Source organism: Haliaeetus leucocephalus, unplaced genomic scaffold (genome assembly GCF_000737465.1).
Source record: "Haliaeetus leucocephalus isolate CR32 unplaced genomic scaffold, Haliaeetus_leucocephalus-4.0 Scaffold240, whole genome shotgun sequence".
Classification (NCBI taxonomy): Eukaryota; Metazoa; Chordata; class Aves; order Accipitriformes; family Accipitridae; genus Haliaeetus; species Haliaeetus leucocephalus.
The window spans coordinates 9,483,744-9,502,270 of NW_010972676.1; the positions used below are offsets into that span (position 1 = coordinate 9,483,744).

The 18,527-nt window shown below is 36.1% G+C and overlaps 1 protein-coding gene across 9 annotated transcripts in view; it reads right to left on the reverse strand.

Annotated features, from left to right (window-relative positions):
• The window catches only part of XRN1 (5'-3' exoribonuclease 1), a 40,997-nt gene extending 22,541 nt beyond the window's left edge, over window positions 1-18,456 (reverse strand). For 8 of the 9 annotated variants that reach the window (XM_010568349.1, XM_010568342.1, XM_010568341.1 and 5 more), the window contains exons 1-20: window positions 18,300-18,455; window positions 15,064-15,296; window positions 13,636-13,733; window positions 13,156-13,265; window positions 12,956-13,066; window positions 12,635-12,717; window positions 10,322-10,409; window positions 10,037-10,205; window positions 9,753-9,820; window positions 8,595-8,729; window positions 7,150-7,213; window positions 6,251-6,356; window positions 5,797-5,886; window positions 5,483-5,639; window positions 5,014-5,133; window positions 3,828-3,997; window positions 2,862-2,982; window positions 2,669-2,767; window positions 866-969; window positions 218-349 (exon numbers count right to left, since the gene is read on the reverse strand). In XM_010568349.1, coding sequence (XP_010566651.1) covers window positions 218-349; window positions 866-969; window positions 2,669-2,767; window positions 2,862-2,982; window positions 3,828-3,997; window positions 5,014-5,133; window positions 5,483-5,639; window positions 5,797-5,886; window positions 6,251-6,356; window positions 7,150-7,213; window positions 8,595-8,729; window positions 9,753-9,820; window positions 10,037-10,205; window positions 10,322-10,409; window positions 12,635-12,717; window positions 12,956-13,066; window positions 13,156-13,265; window positions 13,636-13,733; window positions 15,064-15,296; window positions 18,300-18,374 — 2,333 coding nt within the window. In that variant the 5' untranslated portion in view covers window positions 18,375-18,455. Of the gene's footprint in view, window positions 1-217; window positions 350-865; window positions 970-2,668; window positions 2,768-2,861; window positions 2,983-3,827; window positions 3,998-5,013; window positions 5,134-5,482; window positions 5,640-5,796; window positions 5,887-6,250; window positions 6,357-7,149; window positions 7,214-7,789; window positions 7,836-8,594; window positions 8,730-9,752; window positions 9,821-10,036; window positions 10,206-10,321; window positions 10,410-12,634; window positions 12,718-12,955; window positions 13,067-13,155; window positions 13,266-13,635; window positions 13,734-15,063; window positions 15,297-18,299 lie in introns of those variants that run through there. The other variant, XM_010568348.1, reaches the window with a different exon arrangement.
• Window positions 18,457-18,527: the final 71 nt, after the last annotated feature.

Sequence of the window (18,527 nt, forward strand, 5' to 3'; positions counted from 1 at the left end):
AGCATCTAACTTTAAATACCTAGGGAGTAACTCCATATTTTCTGAAATTTCAACGTAAGCTCATTTATGTTGTTTTTTTAAAATTCCAGCATACTCATTAACCTTTATCATCAAGTATGCAGCAGCTCTTCTCTGCTACTTAGGTCTGTAATACAGCAACAACACATAGCTAAGCTATAAAATGCAAAGTTACACTTTAATTTTCAAAATTACTTACTGCTCTGAAATGCCTTGAACTTCTTTTAACCACATGCTTTGTTCCTTATCTCCAACATATGCCACTTTAGTTGGGGGCACTGCATTTCCCATGTAAAGCTTCTGGGTGCCATGTGGTTCTTCCAAATAAAACCTTGAGAATAATTATGACCGGTATGAATTTAAACAAATAAGATTAATTAGACATAATCAACTGTGAGCAAAACTTAAATTAGTTAGAAATTACTTGTTAAGGACATGGAAAACTTGCATCATCGTATTCTCTACCCCTTCCAGAACAGGCCACACAGCATATTTTTTTTTATAAAAAATAGCAGTGCATGTGCTGAAAGGAAGACAGTATAGAAATGTTCTCTTTTACATTATTCTGTGTGGATTTCTGTCCATGCATTTTCCCCTCAAAAGTTAAGAATGAGCTCTCCCAAACATCTACATCTATAGCAAAATACTGAAGGACTAGACTTCTTCAGAGATAACCAAACCTCAGAACAATGTTAAAAAAAGGTTCTTCCACCAAGGAGCCTTTGATAGGTCTGGACTAATTTGCTGTTAGCAAGTACTACAATAAACCCAAAACTCTTGTACAGCCTAAGAAACTTATTTTGAATAAAACAATAAAGATGACAACTATCTATGAAATGTCTCTTACTTAGTTTCTCCATCTGACACAGCAACAACTCTGGCTTCTTCAAGGTGTGGCCAGTTAACAAAAACACGCTTTCCAAGTACCGAACCGGCAACATTTTCTACCATCTGAAAAAAGACTATTAGTTACTAATTGTTTAACATATTAAAAGATTTCTGTTAAAATTTTTGAAACTGTTTTTGCAATAAAGACTATTCTAGTTAAAGAACAGGTTTTCTTGCAGAATAAAAATCTCCTTTGATCTTATTAAATAATATTTTGATACATGTTACATAATCTCTGATTAGAAATGGAGAATCATATTTCATTTTTTAGGAATAAGTATTGTATTCCAAGTGTGGCTCTTTACATGTAGCATATAGTAGTTGTAAGACCTGGGTTGATTTAGATTTCTGGTATAGGCTTACTATATACTTTATTTGTTAAATCACTTAGAACTCTTTGTGTCTCTGGGACACAATAATCAAACTGACAATTTGAGATTAGTGAAATATGTTGTACCATAGATTTTACTTTTGTATCTCACTGAAATAAAGAAACAGCACTTATGTCCAGGACTTTGCTAGCATCTGTAATTTTAGTCTCACATTATGTTCTGTTTTTCCAACGAGTTTCTGCTTTTTTTAAATACATTATTTTGGCTTATTTAATTCTCTTTGCCACGTATCTTGAATATTCACTCTCCCTATCTCTCTACTGTAAAATCCTGTCTCATTGTTTTCCTCCTCTCTCCTTTCCTGGTTTTATTTATTTATTTATCTCTGAAACTTTTTTCTTTTCCTGGATTTCTTTTGCTATCTGATATTTTGATTACAAAATAGATTTTGCTTTTAAAGGATTTAGAAAAATATTTTTCTTCTTAATGTCTCTGCATCAACTCTTTCCTTTAATTCCTCTGTTAAACAGTCCCATGTAAGTGGAAGGTGTAAGTCAGCTCTGTTGATGAAAAGGGACTGACTAAAAAAGTGTCTATATACTCAGCTATACAAAAGACAAGGGGCACTTGTCTGGAGACTCTGCTTCCTTGCATTTATACCACTTCCAGCTACTAATTAGTGAAGAGTTAGTCTCACCAACTCCTTACCTAAGAACATCTGATGGCTACCACAGAAAAATGCCAGAAACTCTACTAAGGAGACTGACATGCAATATTCTGAAGTCAGGACAAATTTAAATCTTTCAGCAGATTCCAAAATTCTAGACTGTTCCCCACACAAATTTAGCATTTTAATCCTAATGCACTTTATTCTTTACTATTGACTCCAACAGTCAACAAAAGCTTTCAGTGTGAACTAATACCATTGATGTTTTCAGTGAACTGATTCAGCTGATTTTTTCAAAACATATACTGAGAATACTACCACCTAATGGTCTCAACTTTGGGCTGGGAGCTAAGAACTCCAGAGTTCTGACTCCAGCAATTAATTCTATGGCCTTGAGCATACACTCATATTTCACCTTCCTTTCTATTAATCAAATTTTAATAACTTCTACATAAAGCTCATTTTGAAATCAAGCATTACTAGTTAAATAAAGTTTTTAAAAAAAATCTAAGGATATTCTTTTAAATTAACTGTTCAATATATTTAATTATTCTTTTTTAAGAAATGCTTGGGTTTTGAAATTGTTTTATAAAACTCTTTCAATATTACTCTATTAACGTTTTTCTCCTATAATACACTATTGAGAAGATAAAAATAACCAACATCTCAAATCTGACTTTAACAAAATCAGTCTTTTTATGACAAGTTTTTTTGTCTGGTTTTTTTTTTGGTTTTGTTTCTTTGTTAAGAGCTGAATGCTTACCTGTTCTTTAGAGTTCTCATCAGCTATGATTTCTAACATCATGTTCTCTCCATGGCTGCTTTGCTGAAACACCTGTACGCCACTTTTTCTAAGATAGAACTGAGTAAAAACAAAACAGCACACAAAACTTACTTCTCTTACATAGTTATCTATTAAATACAATTTAAAATGTCAGAAAAGATAAATCCTTTACCTTATGTTTAATGTGCTTTAAAGTAGGAAATCCACAAAAATATAATGCACTCTTGTTGATTTTAGTTATCTTATTGTGGGTTATTTCTACGTGCCAAGCATCCAAAGGTATTGTTTTATACCTAAAAAAAACCAGTTGCACAACATTTGCTCATACAGATTGGCCTACAGCTGTAGAAACTCTCATTACTCATTCAAACACTCATTAATTGACAAACCCTTTGACTTTCCTGTAAGGTGACAATTAACTTAAGCCACTTGGCATCTGTACAAAGGACTATAAAAAACTCATGCTATTGCTGCAAAGAGACTACTCATTAAGAAAAAGACAAAACTTCAAGCCACGGTGTGTCCCAAACTCACTATTTTAATTCACTGTTATTGTCAAATTCTAAACTAGCAATGGTTCCATATGGTATCATTCATCTTCAGAACCATTCATTCTTCACTGAGTGTAATCCTGCAACACGCATTTCTCCTCTATTTTGCTTTACGTTTGACTACTATTGAGGTTATGTTTCCATTTAATCTTGAAACCTCAGCCTATGTTAAATAAAGCTGGCTACTTTCAGTGAGAGGAAACTGAAAAACACACTTGTGTTCAACTCTCTGCACTGGATCCAAACGCTTACATTTTTTTACAAATGGTCTGGAATTAGTGTGTTGATAAATTACCACTATTACCAGATATTTGTACCAGTTTTTCATCCTCTGTGTCATACAAAGTTTAATAATTCTCTAGGGTGTTCTTGCCAACTTAACATTAGTTCATCTGTTCATCTTACTGCAAAGTAACATTTGAAGAAAAGGGACAAAGACTTTTACTGTGCCATCTACAACAAGTAATATCTAATCCAACATTTTACATTTTTTGGTGTATATAGTGGCATATACAAGCTTTGGTTAAAATGCTAATAAGTATTCTAACTACTTCTAGTCTACTCTAAAATAGTTATGCCAGTGTTACCTCGTATGACATCTTTCTACTGCAGGGAATTTCTCTGGCCATGGTGACATGTACTGGAACTCTGCATCTTTGTCATACCAGTACATTAAGCAAGCACTGTGAGTATTTCTTCGTTTCTCCTCTTCTTTTAGGTACTTATTACAGGATTCCATGGCCTGCAGCAGTCGTTTCTAAATTTTAGAGAAATTAGCGTATGTGAAACTGGCAACAAAAATTATCACGGAAACATCTTCATTGGGAAAGCAGATACCCGCACTTTTCTGGTTAATGTATTAATTTTCTAATTGCAGCCTCACCCTTCTTCATGTCCCAGCTCTCTGATAAAAATAGGACAATTACAATGGAATGGCTTTGGAGAATAAGGATTGCCTTTTTGCAAGTCTGTTTCCAAAGACTAGCCATATTTTGCCTTTTACATTTAACATACAAAGAAATATTAAAAAGATTTTAGATGTTGCCATAAAATTCTGCAAATTAACTGTTGAAAAAGTTTCAAAAACTTATGGGTCATTCAAGTAGCAACTATTGTCTTTTGTGAAAAGATTAAGTCCTGTCAACCTTTCACTGGGAACTATGGAAACAATCGACAGGCACAAGCTACCACCTGTATATATCTTAACATCTAATCTGCACTTTTATTTTCATCCACTCTTTGATGTGCTCAAATTTAATCTGATAAAAGATATTACAAAAATGTATATAATACTGTTATCCTATATGCAAAAGAAAAATGTTACTATTTTATTCCTCTCCATTAATGTTTTACTGTTTAATTTGTTATTGAAGCCTTCTACCCATTACTGGTGTTCATGTGAAGAGATGTTCTGTAAAAAGACTGGGGTTTTTTTCAAGTGTTTCTTTTATTTTACCTACAGACATTCTGTATTTTTGTATGTAAATAGGAATAGAATTTTTTTCTCAAAGAAAATAAATATTTGAATAGCTGATGAAAAACATGAACAAACAACAAAAAGTCCACATCCCTTACTTAGGACTTCTACCACTTGAAGCTAACTTTGTGGTAACTTAATCTAGCCTTACTCTCCAGGCAGCAAACATTTATATTTTTCTGTGGTCTGATCAAGTGTTAATTTAAACTTCCATTTAATTGCATGTTTAACTGTTAATTAAGTTTAGCAGATTTGTTATGAAGCCTTTATAGACAGCAGATGTTGAAAGAACTTACCTCATCAATAAATGGGATTAATACTACAGCTTCCCATTCTTGCTGTTTTCCATTTAAGTCAGTTTTAAAATCTGGTGGATAATATTCTATAATAGGAGAGTCTTGACTAATCATCAAATGCTAGGAAAATACAACAGAGGAATTAAAAAATATCAGAGACAATTTAGCACTAATTCTAGGAAGAGAGAGAGGAAGGCTGGTATTAAAACCAATTTCAAGGCTGAACAGGAATTCAACATTTATCATTTAACTGTCCTAGTCTGAAATTGCTTAGCAAATGCAAAATTTTGTATTTATTACTAACTTTACAATGTACTAAGAACAGTAAGAAGTATTTAACCATACACCTAAAATTCTGAGTTAGAACATAACTAAGAGGACATGCAAAAATGTTAAGAAAAGAATCACTTCAGAATAAAGCAGACAACCAATAAGCAATAGATAAATGCAACTTAATTCTAAATCCCACCTGGTAGCATTTAGGTAGGAGATCTTTGCTAGCTGCTGGAAGTACAGCAAGAAGCTGTTCAAATGGCATGAAAGGTTTTCCCAGTTCAAATTTGATTTTGAGTTCACTGATGTTATGAATATCTGACAGATAAGGTGCATAATGATAAGGATAATACCTGCAGAGAAAAAAGCCCTCTTAAGTTACTTCACTTAATTATAGCACAGCAGCGTTCACAGATCAGAAACAAAGAGAACTACATTAAACGTTCACAGCATGTAAGGTGAAACACCGCTTGATCTTGAAGCAATTTCTCATTTGACAATTTTTCTTACCAGCTCCATGATTGAACTCCGTGGTAATAATAATGCAAAATCCATTGTATTGCCTGAACATAACATTCAGCTTGATCAGCCAAGAAGTCACTTAAAAGAAACAGGAAAGATACTTATTATTTTTTGTCATTTTCACTGGTATATAAAAATTACTTAGCACCTTGTACATAGGAATGAAGACAGAGCATTTTGGGAACCCAATGAGACCATGGTTTTCTAGATTCATTTAACACTAATGGATTTTTTCTCTCTGGTCCTCAAATACTTGTTACAGAAAACTTGACTTGCAGCTCTTCTTTCATTAACCAAAAGCATCACCACTGCAGTATGCTGCTGTGTGTTCTCTGCTTTTGACATGGATGAATATTCTAGACATAGAGTTAGACATATGCAAAGACTTATCTTTGGTGTTTAAAGAAAAAAAGAAAAAAAAAAGAAAAAAGCATACACTTACTCAGAAACTACTTCTACACCCATTTTAGTCATGTAGTAAGTTCTTTTGTATTGCCTAAATTCAGTTTCAAAGAGATCATCATCTTCTGGTTCATCTTCCAACACAGCTGAAAAAGCAGTCATGGGAAAAAAAAAAAAAAAATTAACATTCACTTCTCTGCTACAATAAGGTTTAAAGACATTCAGTTTTGACTTAATGCCTTAACTTTATTCCTCAATTCACAGTTACAGGTGCTCATACCTTCCTTGCACTGAAAGTAACATGAAATAATCAAACAAAATCTTTACCCAGAGAAAAGCTAGAACTTTTTTTCCTTTAAAGACAGGCAACCCATTTTGTAGTCCAATTACAAGAACAGAGAAGAGAATATAAGCCATCAGAAAATAATTTAAGAAAATTTTAAAATAAATTATAAAATTTAATCTTTTTCCAGCAACATCATCTTATATCATGGAGTAATATTTATATGTTTTTGACATTAAATTTCAAAACATGAGCAAAAGACATTTCCTACAAGTGGAATGAGTTTAAAAACATAATCAACACAACCAAAAATCCCAAAGCCATATAAAAATCTGTTCATTTGTCCGCACCTGTGTAACAAAATACCTAGGCATACACTTATCAAAACCATAATGTTGTTTAAGATTTGCTCATTCATCCCTTTAATTCATCATGGAAATACTGGTCAGGTAAGAAGCACTTCAAAAGCTTTAGCCCCACTCCCTCTCACCATAAGCCAGCGATGTGCAGTTCCATTCGCCGATAGCTGACTACATAACTCTTTCATTTAGATTAAGGTCATCTCTGACATGACATTCTTACAGATCTTCCAAATCTATACACAAATTAACGAGGTTTTTTTGTTATATGTATATGGAAAAATTATTTGTACTTACTTTTAGGGGTCACTTCACCTTCGTTTTTCTCTAAAGCAGCCAAACACATAGAATTTTCCTGAGCCTATTAAATTAATATTTGAGATGAAGTAAAAATACAGAATAATACGCACATACCTCATGCACAACCATATAATCTGCAACTCAAAATGCTATAATCAAGATGTATCAAGATTATTATTATTTAGTATAAAACCCACTACATTTCCTTCTCTTGTAATTGCCTAGGGAAAATTATTTTTTCCATACAGATCAAACAAAGGAGCAGTCTCAAATAAAATCTCAACTACCTTTAAAAAAAATACCTGAATATTTGCTTTCCAAAATACAACTACTTCCAAAACTGCGCAGTACACGTTTAAGCATTTTTACCTACATCATACATTGTGCTACAGCACCAGTACACAGTCAAACTTTTCATCAGTAAATTTTTAAAGTTCAAATTACTTTTGTGGGAAGTAAGTATACAAGAAATTGTGTTTTAGAGAGTCAAACAAGCCAAACGTTTACTTCATTCTCACACCACACACCATCTTTTGTGTACAGCATTGAGTAGCTTTCAATAAGCAGAATCATTAAGTTGGCCCTCTTCCCCTGTACCTGAGATATGCAAGCTCCTGACTGTCACTGCCATTCAAAGGATCAGTCAAGATGGCTAGCTAATACTATACAGCTGCTCCAAACTTCTGTGGCAAATAAGAAAACAACCACAAATAAAGCATACCTTATTAAAGGAAGAGCTAACATCTTGCTCTTACAAACCACGAACTGCACTAAAGAACAGGATAACAATATACAGTGACAGATTAAACTTGAAGGAATTTCCTGCTGCTACTCTACACTCTGCTGAAGGCATGTATTGAAGGATAGCCAATGGAGGTGGTGGTAGGGAACATGACAGCAGGGCAGAGTCAAGATACAGAGAAAGGTGCTGTTCCTTATTAATTAGGTATATCTAGAATTGCAAGTGTAATAACCAATCTGAGATAGCTCACACCAATGAATTTGCCATTTATCTATTCATTGTCAAATAGTCAGCCAATACCAAGATATGCATGAATGATCTATCAGTCTATCTGAAATATATAAAACTTCCAGCAGCCTATGCATTGAGAAGTAAAATTATAAAGCATAGCAAGTTTGACAGTAACTCACCCAGAAGTAAGTTTTGCTGCTGTTGAGGAACAGATAAATTGACATAAAGCATTAAGTTACAGGTTTGCAAGATTTCAAAAATCATGAGAACCTGACCTTGACTTAACGATTTCATCACTCACACCCAGCAATGCATACAGGCAGTTCCTCAAATGTTACATTTAACTATCTTTTCTGATCTCAAAAAATCTCAAAACAGAAGTTTATGCCATTTAATTTGTCTAAGATTAAATTATTGATTTTCAAAAAGTAACATTCTTATTCCAAAACTGCGCATATAAAACACTAACCTTTTGTTTCTTTTGTTTATTTTTTCTGGCTTCCTCTGCTGCAATACCAGCTGCCTCATTGAGGTATTTATTGCCTACTTTACTTTCAAACCATTTTAGGTCTACAAAGACTTCACTGAAGTGTTCACGATCAAACTGTGCAGAAAGATTAAAATAAGTTTAGAAATATTTGAGAGATGCCAGATTTAGAGTGCTAAATTAACTCTTTTTAGTACGTGCATTAGATTACATCTAGAGTCATTTAGTACATAAACATTTTGCCCTAGAGCTACAACTAAACTAACAGATTAATATTAAAAGAAATCTTTTTTCTTAGCAATATATAACATAAACCCAAGGCATATTTTGTTTTCTTTCAGTAAGGCAGCAATGGGTAACAAAAAGAGTTAGAAAACTTCCACACTTCACTAACAACTCTAGACGTAGTAGACGTATATAGTAATACAGTCTTGTGCCACACACCCAACATTTTCATAGTTCTCCCCAAGAATCAGAAGACAAGGCTGAAGCAGGAACAGATGAACTTCCTCTTTCCAAGTTCAGCAGAAGGCTGAGATCTTTTCATTTCTATATGGCCTATACCTTTTCTCATCTCTAGGATGCATTACTGCAGTGGCACTTAACAGGACTGCCTCCTGTATGCCAGTTAGTTCATGAAGAATGGTGATGCCTGCCTCTGAGAGATAATAATGCTTCATTGCTCTTTACCAGCGATCTTCATAAAAAACTTGTAAAAGATACTGCTTTCCAAGATCTTCAGACATAGCTTACCCCACAAGAAACAGACCAGCAGGGGAAGCAAAGAATATTGCTGCCTGCAGCACACTTTGCCCAGCCAGTACTGCCGCTCATTATTCAATGAAAACTGAGAACCATGATTCTACTGGTGAACTCTCATTTGACTTGCAGTACTAAAAGTCGCTGGCTAAAGCATAGATCAAATGATTCAATCTTTTTCCTCTTATGTTATGATAATATCAGACAAAAATGGATTGGATCCCATCAGTTAAATGATAAATCAGCTGACTGAACCACTTGTAAAACACAGCCATTTAACAGTTCATTAAAACTACAGCATGATGTATTTTAGGGCACTATATTGAGGTTATATTCAATAGACTATACCATTCTATACAGAGCAATTTTGAAGTCACTTACATCTGACAGTCTTGTGAGATATTTCTCAAAGCGTTTTAAATTCAGATGCCCATTTTCATTTATGTAACCTATTGGAAAGATAGAGTATGTTTTTTTAAATTAACTATATAACAATTTTAGAATTTCAATTTAAATGCCCCACATATAATAGCATGCAATCTTGCTGGCTGTCTAAAGAAAGTGTAATAAATGCTAAACATTCTACCATGGCTAAAAAGGTCAACAAATATTAATGCAGGAATATTAATGTTTCTACTTTCCACAACTGAACTTAGTGTTCCTACCTCCCAGTTCTGGCAAGATAGCCATGTACGTTCTATAAAGTAGCGGCAGTGCATCATGATTGATGTGTAAATGAGGTAGATGAGGAATAAAATCATTTCCTACAAGGAAACCCATTAAGATCCAATCATCTATTATCCTTTCAATATCATATTCAAAGGAAATCTTGTCCTGGGGGAAAACAAAAGGAAAAAAAGCAAAAAACCACAGGAGTATAATTTTTATTATTGTGTTTGCATAAAAAGACCTCACACACTTTTTTCAATCACAGCTCCATTAGAACTTACTTTTACTGGTGAAAATTCATAATCAATATATTCTCTCATCAGTGATAAGTGCAGTAAATGAAACGTGGTTTCCTCTGGTGCACATGCTCTGTAAATTATTTAAAACATTAAGTTAATTATTTATAATAAGTCCAAGGTTACCTAAAACCAAGTAACCTTACTAGGATTATATTTTTGCAGAAGAAATAATATATAAACATTCCTTTGAATCTATTTTAGGATTCATCTGGTTTGAGCCTATAAAATTATGCAGTAGAACCTTCTAAACAGAAGATATGCCTGAACTTACGGAAAATAGCTAGGTTAGAGAAAGCAGGGTAGCTTTGTGGAGTTCCATGTTGCATTAACTATTTCCTAAGAAATTATCCCATTGTCCAAAAAAGGGACAACCTAACCTAACCACACCAAACCCAATAAATTTTAAGGTATTTTAGAACTACTCTGACTACACACAGAGTACACACATTCATGTCTAAACTGGCTGAGTTACATTTGCAGTCATTTGAAATGCTTCTGGTAAGAAAAGAATACGCGCAACTTGAAAATATGCTCCATATGTATTATCTAGTAGCTTCAACACAGCACCAGAAAAAAAAACCAAACAAAAAAACACAACAGCAAACCTACTGTTTGTTTATGGCATAAATTAGTCAACATATATTCTGCCTTCTTTTCCTCTCTTCACTAAAATTACTTAATACCTAAGCCAAGATTAGGTCAAAATCAGTTAATAGATACACCAAAAGATTAATGAGCTAAAGACTACTGTATTTTAAATTTGTAAAGGACTATTTCACCTTGTAGAGACTGTAACTAGCTAGGACTACCTCCAATGACAAACCAGCATAAACACCTGTGTATTCGCACATGCACAGCAGATATTGGCCAAAATCCTCTGAGGAAGATGTGAGTGATACACAAGCTTATACGAAGACTACTAAGACGAACTCTGAGCTACACCTGACTGCACAGAACTTCAGACCCAATTCTGTCTCTTTTTAAACGTAATTTTCATATTGGCAAATACAGGTTGATGCTCTAAGACTCTGGAGACATTTTGCCCCTTATTCTTCATTGCACTGGACTTGAAAATCTTGATTAAACAAATAATTTCTCTCAATCAAGAAACTGCTGACAGATAATAGTTTGTAGGTATTTTTAGTATTTTTAAATTTCCAACTGTACGTACTCATAAAAGTGACAATATTGACAGAAGACAGATCCTGTAACTTCCAGAAGTAAATTCTTGTAATGAGCAGTATTATCCAGAAATTACAAAAGGAGCCAAATATGGAACAATGCTTGAGGGGAAAAAAAAAAAAAAAAAAAAAAAAAGACACCTTGCCTTTTGATTTCATATTTTATTTAATTAATCCCTCAAAAGGCCATCACACTTTTGTTTTATATTATTTTATTTTTTAAAAAGGGAAAAATGACATTTTTCTTTTGTTAGACTTAAGGTCTTTTAAAAACATTACAATGTTACTTGCCAACACTATCAACAGAATGAGTCAGTGAAAAGTTGACTGTGGAAGACTATGAAAAGAATACTTATTTCTGATGTTTATCATATTGTCTTTAGCAATAAAAACATTTGTATATTAGCAAAAATGATGCATTTATCTAAACATTTTTATGACTTATCACTGTATTATCCAAAATCCTTTTTGTATCAAAAAAGTGTATTTCTCCCTGTCTCTCCTACCTTCTCCCTATATCCACCAAATATATACTTAAGGTTCTTCAAAGAAGGAACCTGGCCACAGTAAATTATAAAATTAATTTTTCTATTACTTCAGAATAGCTCCATGTACATGCACAGTTCTGGAACTAATCACCTTTTTCTGACAATTATAGCCCACAAGTTAGTTCAAATGGTCAAATCCAGAAAAAGAGCATCCAGTCAGCCACTTTAAGAGAGTTTATTTTAGCAATTTTCTAGTAATTTACTTACAAGCACAAAATCTCAGAGTTGTAAATATATTTTAAATAGTCAATATCTGCATAAGACAATTATGGAAACAATGTCAGTACAGCCTGGGCTGCTCCATTCATAATATGAAGAAAGCACAACACACCAAAGCTCTAAGGATTTTTTTTATCAGCTGTCTTGACAACATACATTTTCTTGTGTAAACTAATTCAAATGCACAATTTCACAAGTTGATTTCTCTAATTTCATGTACTTTCTAACAAAAAAATACACTAATATTTTGTTAATTTAGTATGCAATCAATACCCCCCCGTTTTAGTGACCCAGTATATTTTAGATTTAATTTCATCATATATAAAATAAAAGTTAAATCAGTTCACCTTTGAGATTTTTTACCACCAAATCTGACTTCTTCTCTTAAGAGCGCAAAGTGTGCCTCATGACTTGTTAATCCCAGCATAATCTATTACAAAGAAATATTAGAAAGGTCTTACTTCACGTTTTGTTTTTTTTTTTAAACTGTTACCCAAGATTCGAGCATAAAGAAATTTTGCTGTTGTTTCATTACAAATTCAAAAGTTTGCAGGAATACAAAATTACATGCTTGTTTAATAACCTTTTAGAATCCTATATGCTTAGGAAGACAAAGACATACACACTTTATAAAGTTTTGTTGTCTGTATTATTTTAACTGCACATACCAAGTCAGCATCTAAGCCATAGAGACAGTGTCTTGTGTTTGGATCATGATGGGGCTTTGCTTTTTCTGATCTGATGAACTCCATAATTTTATGCTCACCTTCCCCTGGAGTCTGCACAAAAAATCCCAAAATTTATCAGTAAGTATTTTTCTATAACATAAAAATTTATTTAAAATAAAATATTAATAAAATACAATGACCTCATGGCCTGATAAGTAGACTGTTACTCCTTGCCAGGATTTGTCTGTGGAAATCTTCATATTTACAAAATATTTAAGATGCTCATGCAGTCTGGCCATGAATTCAGTTCCTGAAAACAGAACTCTAAGTTAAACCACAAAGCTTTTCACTAGTCCTTCAAAATTGCATTTACATATCAAAAGTATCAATGAAAAAACCCAACAAGCAAAAATTTTGCAAGAGATGAAGGGGACAGCTGGGTTTTTTCCCCAAGAGGTTTCATTTTTTCCATAGCAATCTAAAAAATGTTTAGAAAGAGACAGTATTCCAACCCTACTAAAAGTTATTGAAACTTGTGTTCCCAACTTACTTGACCCTTTATTGATTCTGTCCTCTAATTTAAAAAAAAAATGCTTTAGGATAGGAAAATAGTGCCAAAATATAGATGAAAAAACATAAATCTAAACACCTAAATTTAAATAATTAACAGATTATCTTACCTGGTGTAATACAGTTGGAGTCAAATCTGGCTTCTGTAGGGAGAATTTCTCCCTTTTCTAATGCCTTTTTTATTTTGTCCTCTGCCTCTTTTGCTGATCTAGAACAAAACAGGGTTGGAGAGAGTGAGTAGACAAAGAATCACCTTATTCAAACGTTAATATCCTAAGTATAGCTTTACTGACAAAATACACAGTTGATTTTCTGAAGAGTGTTTAAAGGGACACACACACACACGCGGACATTTAACTCCTTAATAGTCTGAACTTGTTTCTGATACAATAGGAAGGCTTAAAAATAGCTTTTTTTTTTTCCCCCCTCCAGTAATGATGATAAACTGTCATTACTCAGATACAGTTAATATTTAGATTACCAAGATGATCCTTCAATGGCTAACCACAATGAAAGCAAATTAATGTTGAAACGGTAGGAATACTCAGATTCTAAACATCTGAAAATGCTGTCCCAGAACAATAATGTTAATGTAGTTAAACAAAGCAGCAAGTTTGGAATACCACTGGGGTAGGAGGAGTGAACTAACAATTTATCATCACTAATAATGGAGAAATGAACAAAAAATATCACCCTACCCTTTCTTGGCCAAGGATAACCACTTTTGAAGCAGAAAATGTCTTAGATTTTTTTCCTTCTCTCAATTCTACACCAACTTTCTGTTTAGAACTTTCTTAATCTCTTCTTTGTCACAACCTCCTTTTTTCCTTAAAAAAACCCCACCCACAGAAAACCAAAAACCAAAACCAGAAAAAACCCCAGTAGCTTGAAAATATTTTCTCTTGTCCCTTTCCCCCAGTTTGTTTCTGTTGCATTTCACTCACCACCCCTGTGCTGTCTAACCACTGGCTTGGTTTCCCTACAGCAGTCGTCAAAGTATTCCATGTCTCCCAAAACATTAACATAATTCTTAACACTATGAAATCTACTTGCAGCTCTGTATTTGAGCTAGGTTGCTAACCGGTATCAACAGGAAATCAGAGTTTCATTAGAAACTTCATTTCTTCTATGACTGTCAAAGAACATTCCATTATAGTTACCAAAACGGTGTATCTAGAATTAGCATTCACAAATACCAAAGACTCTCACAGGTTATGAAGCCGTTGGAGAGATCTGTAAGAGCTCCACTGCAGATTTATTTCACAGAAAATTTCATAGGAAAAAAGCCCCGCCTCCCACCCCCACATCCCACATACACCAAGAAAAGTCTAAGTAACAAGCAAACTTTCCTTTTTTGAATCCTGATTTCAAGTGTTAACGTTTTACAGGTAGTTACCCTCATTTAACTATAAATTAAAGCTTCTGTCAAAGGCACAACCACTCACAATATATTTTACTTTTCATGGCATACACTTAAGTAAATGGTTTTTTTAAAGTGTTTACTATCCTAAAGACAGAACAAGAACAAATACTCTCACCTAAAACGTCTCCCACGCTGCTGATTCATTTTTGCTCTTGGAGCTACTCCATCAACTGCCATGAAGAAAACCTTCCTTGGTTTAATAATGCGAAACAGCACTTCCAAATAGTGAAAAATATCAGCAAAAATCTTATCTTCTGAGATTCTGAAGTGAACATCATCATCATTTGGATGTGAACACTGATGTATAATGCCATTCATGTCCAGATATAAGTTGTCAAATTCTGGAATCTACAAAAGCCACAGTTAGTACCGATTTGGTGACAGATGAAGCAAGGCATGGCTGAGAAAAGGAGCTGAGGTGCGAAGACCTTCCTGGAACCTACTGCACACCAATGGGTTAGGAGTATCTTGACTGGTTACGGGTTTGTCGGCACTTACAATCCATTATTATGATTTCCCAGTGAAGAAAGTCAGCTGAACAGATTCCTATCCTATCCTGACTGTTTCTGGTACCTCAGGACTTCTGTTCCCTGTGCTCGGCCAATCTTCTACATTGTATAAGGAAAAAGCAAATAAAAGTCACACTTAATCACACTTCTCAAGAAGAGATAATTTTTTTTTTCCTAACCCCACACATTTCACTGATTCAATCTTGCATAGACGCACTATAAACAAAACCTACAAAACTGAGTATGCAGTTTCCAACAGTATTTCAAAAGCAAAGTTAGCTTAAGAAGCTTTAAGGCTCTCCCCCTGTTAACCAACTCCTACCATGACCACTGCATGCTGCCTCTTTAGCTATGCTAAGAGCCACCTGTGATTCTAGAGCATGGCAATTACCAGCAAAAGCAGCAGAATTATCAATGATAACATCAATTTCTTTCCAATGATTTCCAAACATGTTTTTTTTCTGTCTAGTTCTCTGTTCTAAGAACCTGATCTGTAGTAGTCTACCTCCCTTTTAAAGGAAAAACCCCTCTGCCGAATGTACACAAGCAACATATACAGCACATACACCGTTGAAGGTATGAAGGAAAGGGACCATTATCTACCTTTATGGTAACAAAAAACACCAAAGATACACATGAGCAATTTGAAATAAACAAATCTATTCTTTAATCCACCAATCTGACTGCTCATAAAAATCCTCCTGTCGTTACAACTGGAAAAAGGCACTGCTAACTTTTCTTGATTTTCTGTAGTATTGCTGCTGACTTATCTTTACATAATTTTGAAAGGACTTGTATTTATCGCCCAAATGCAAGAGAAACATAACTGTTTTAGAAGGAGGAATGATGAAGAGAAGAAACAAGAGGCAGGATCGGGAAGGATCTCCCATCACCCGTGACAACTAGTCTTCTGTTGTGCACAATGATCTTCAGTACAGTTAAATTCAGTAACCAAACTGCTCTCAACATGCTCAAACATCAGCCACGCAGGCACCACTTTCAGATACGAAGAGAGTGGGGTACCGCACAGGCAGCATTCTAAAGAGATGAAAACTAAAGCTTTTTTATGGAAGCAACATATATATGGAAAACAGATGACCTTTTAAGAAGCACAGATATTATATTATTTAAAAATAATGATGTGTTTTACATAGGAATTGCCTTTTATTCTGGGTAGTTTTTTCTGTAATACCAAACGAAAAACTAATCTAGATGCTAGTCTGTGTCAGTGTGTATATTCAAGTGGCCTGGCAGAGAAAAGGAAGAATGGGGATACATGGCTACTGTTGAAGCTTAATACCACAGAAAATAATCTAGACATTTTCTTTTCTCTTTTACACAGAGTAAATATTCCATATAAACTAACAACATCATCTAGTCTTTAGACAGACTAACTAGAAAATGACATTAGCATACTTAAGGTTGAGTTGTGCTTTCTGTTTATCTTAAGAGCTCTAACAGTCTCTTTCAGAAAGCATCATGGGTACCACCCCCCCCACTGCTATCCCCCTGGTTACAGCAGACACATGCTGACTCCTCAGCTTGCCACAGTTCTTCAGCAGAAGTTTAAAGCTGCCACCAATTTCCGTGAGCAGCCCAGGCTTTTAACAAAACAGCTGAAAAGCCAGCATACACTGCTGCTGCTTGCTACACAGACAATGTAAGACAGCGTAGTGAAATCCAACAAATCATAAGCAAACACCTAACCTTTGAAAACTGCTTTGAAACTAGAAAAGCCAAACATCCACTTGAGCGGGGCATCTTAGATACATTGATAGAACAGCTATTTAATCTTTTAAAATGCTGTTTAGGAAAAATGTATTCACTCAAACTTGCCTTCAGTCCTCACCCAACTAATCTCAGAACATCCTTATTCAGATCATAAAACTATATCCATAACGCCAGTAGAAAGTGATAATGAAAAGTTAAGAGCTTGCGTCTGAACAGGTACCAAACGTGATTTCCCTGAAAACAAGACTTTTTTACCTGACTGTTAAAAGTATTATTTGCGGCTTTCCTTTTCCAGACTTCAACATACTTCTCGGTTTTGCAAATAACACAAACCATCTGACGCGTGTGACAACAAGGAAACGCAGCAGAGCTGTAAAACCTGTCCCTTGTCATTACTGTGCCATTCGTCGTCAGCAACAGTAACTTTCCTGGGCCAATAACGAGGAAACTCCGACCTTCTGCTACGCGAGGGGGGTGAAGGGCCGCCAGGTGCCGAGGAAGCACAGTGGAGTTCCGGGCGGGCTGGGGAGGAGGGCGGCCGCCGGGGAAACAAAAGCGAAAGGAGAAAAGAAAAAAGAGAAAAAGGAAACAAAAACCCGGCCGTAGGGAGCCGGACACCGCCACGCTGCGGGGAAACGCTCCGGGCTGGGCACCTCCTCCAGAACAGCGTGGCTGCGGTTCGGGTGCCTCTGAAGACATTCCTCGCACGTAACGAGCAGGACAAACACCTGCGCCGCTGACCCCCAGCTGCAGGCTCCCGGCACCGCCGTACGCCAGCGACGACCTCCGGTCGGCTGTTCAGGCTCTCCTCTCAGGGGGCTCCGAAAGCCTCGCCCGTTTCCCAGCGACCGCACGCCGCCGGCCCGCGACTTTCGGCCACTTGGAGCTGCGGGGCTCGCCCAGGCGCGGCCGCAGGCGCCGCCGCCCGCCCCGCGCCGACCCGTCTCTCGGCGAGCCGGCCTCTCGGCTCCGGCTCGGCCCCGCCAGCCCGGCCGGGGACCAGGCCCCCTCCCTCGCCCCGCCGAGGGGCCGGTCAGGATCCCTCTCCTCCGCCCCGGCGCGGAGCGGGGACGGGCCCCCGGCGGGCAGCGGCGCTCCGCTCCCAGCTCACCTGATGCTCCTTCAGCACCTGGCTGAGGCAGGGGTACCGCTCCGAGATCCACCGGTAGAACTTGGGGACCCCCATGGCCACCGCTACCCGCCGCCCTCACAGCCCCGCCGGACCCAAACAACCCCGGGCCGCGCTCCGCCTTCCTTCCGGCGCGCCGTACTGACAGCCAGGCCGCCCGCGCCACAGAGCGCCGCCCAGAGCGCTCCGCGCCGACCATAGAGAGCGGCG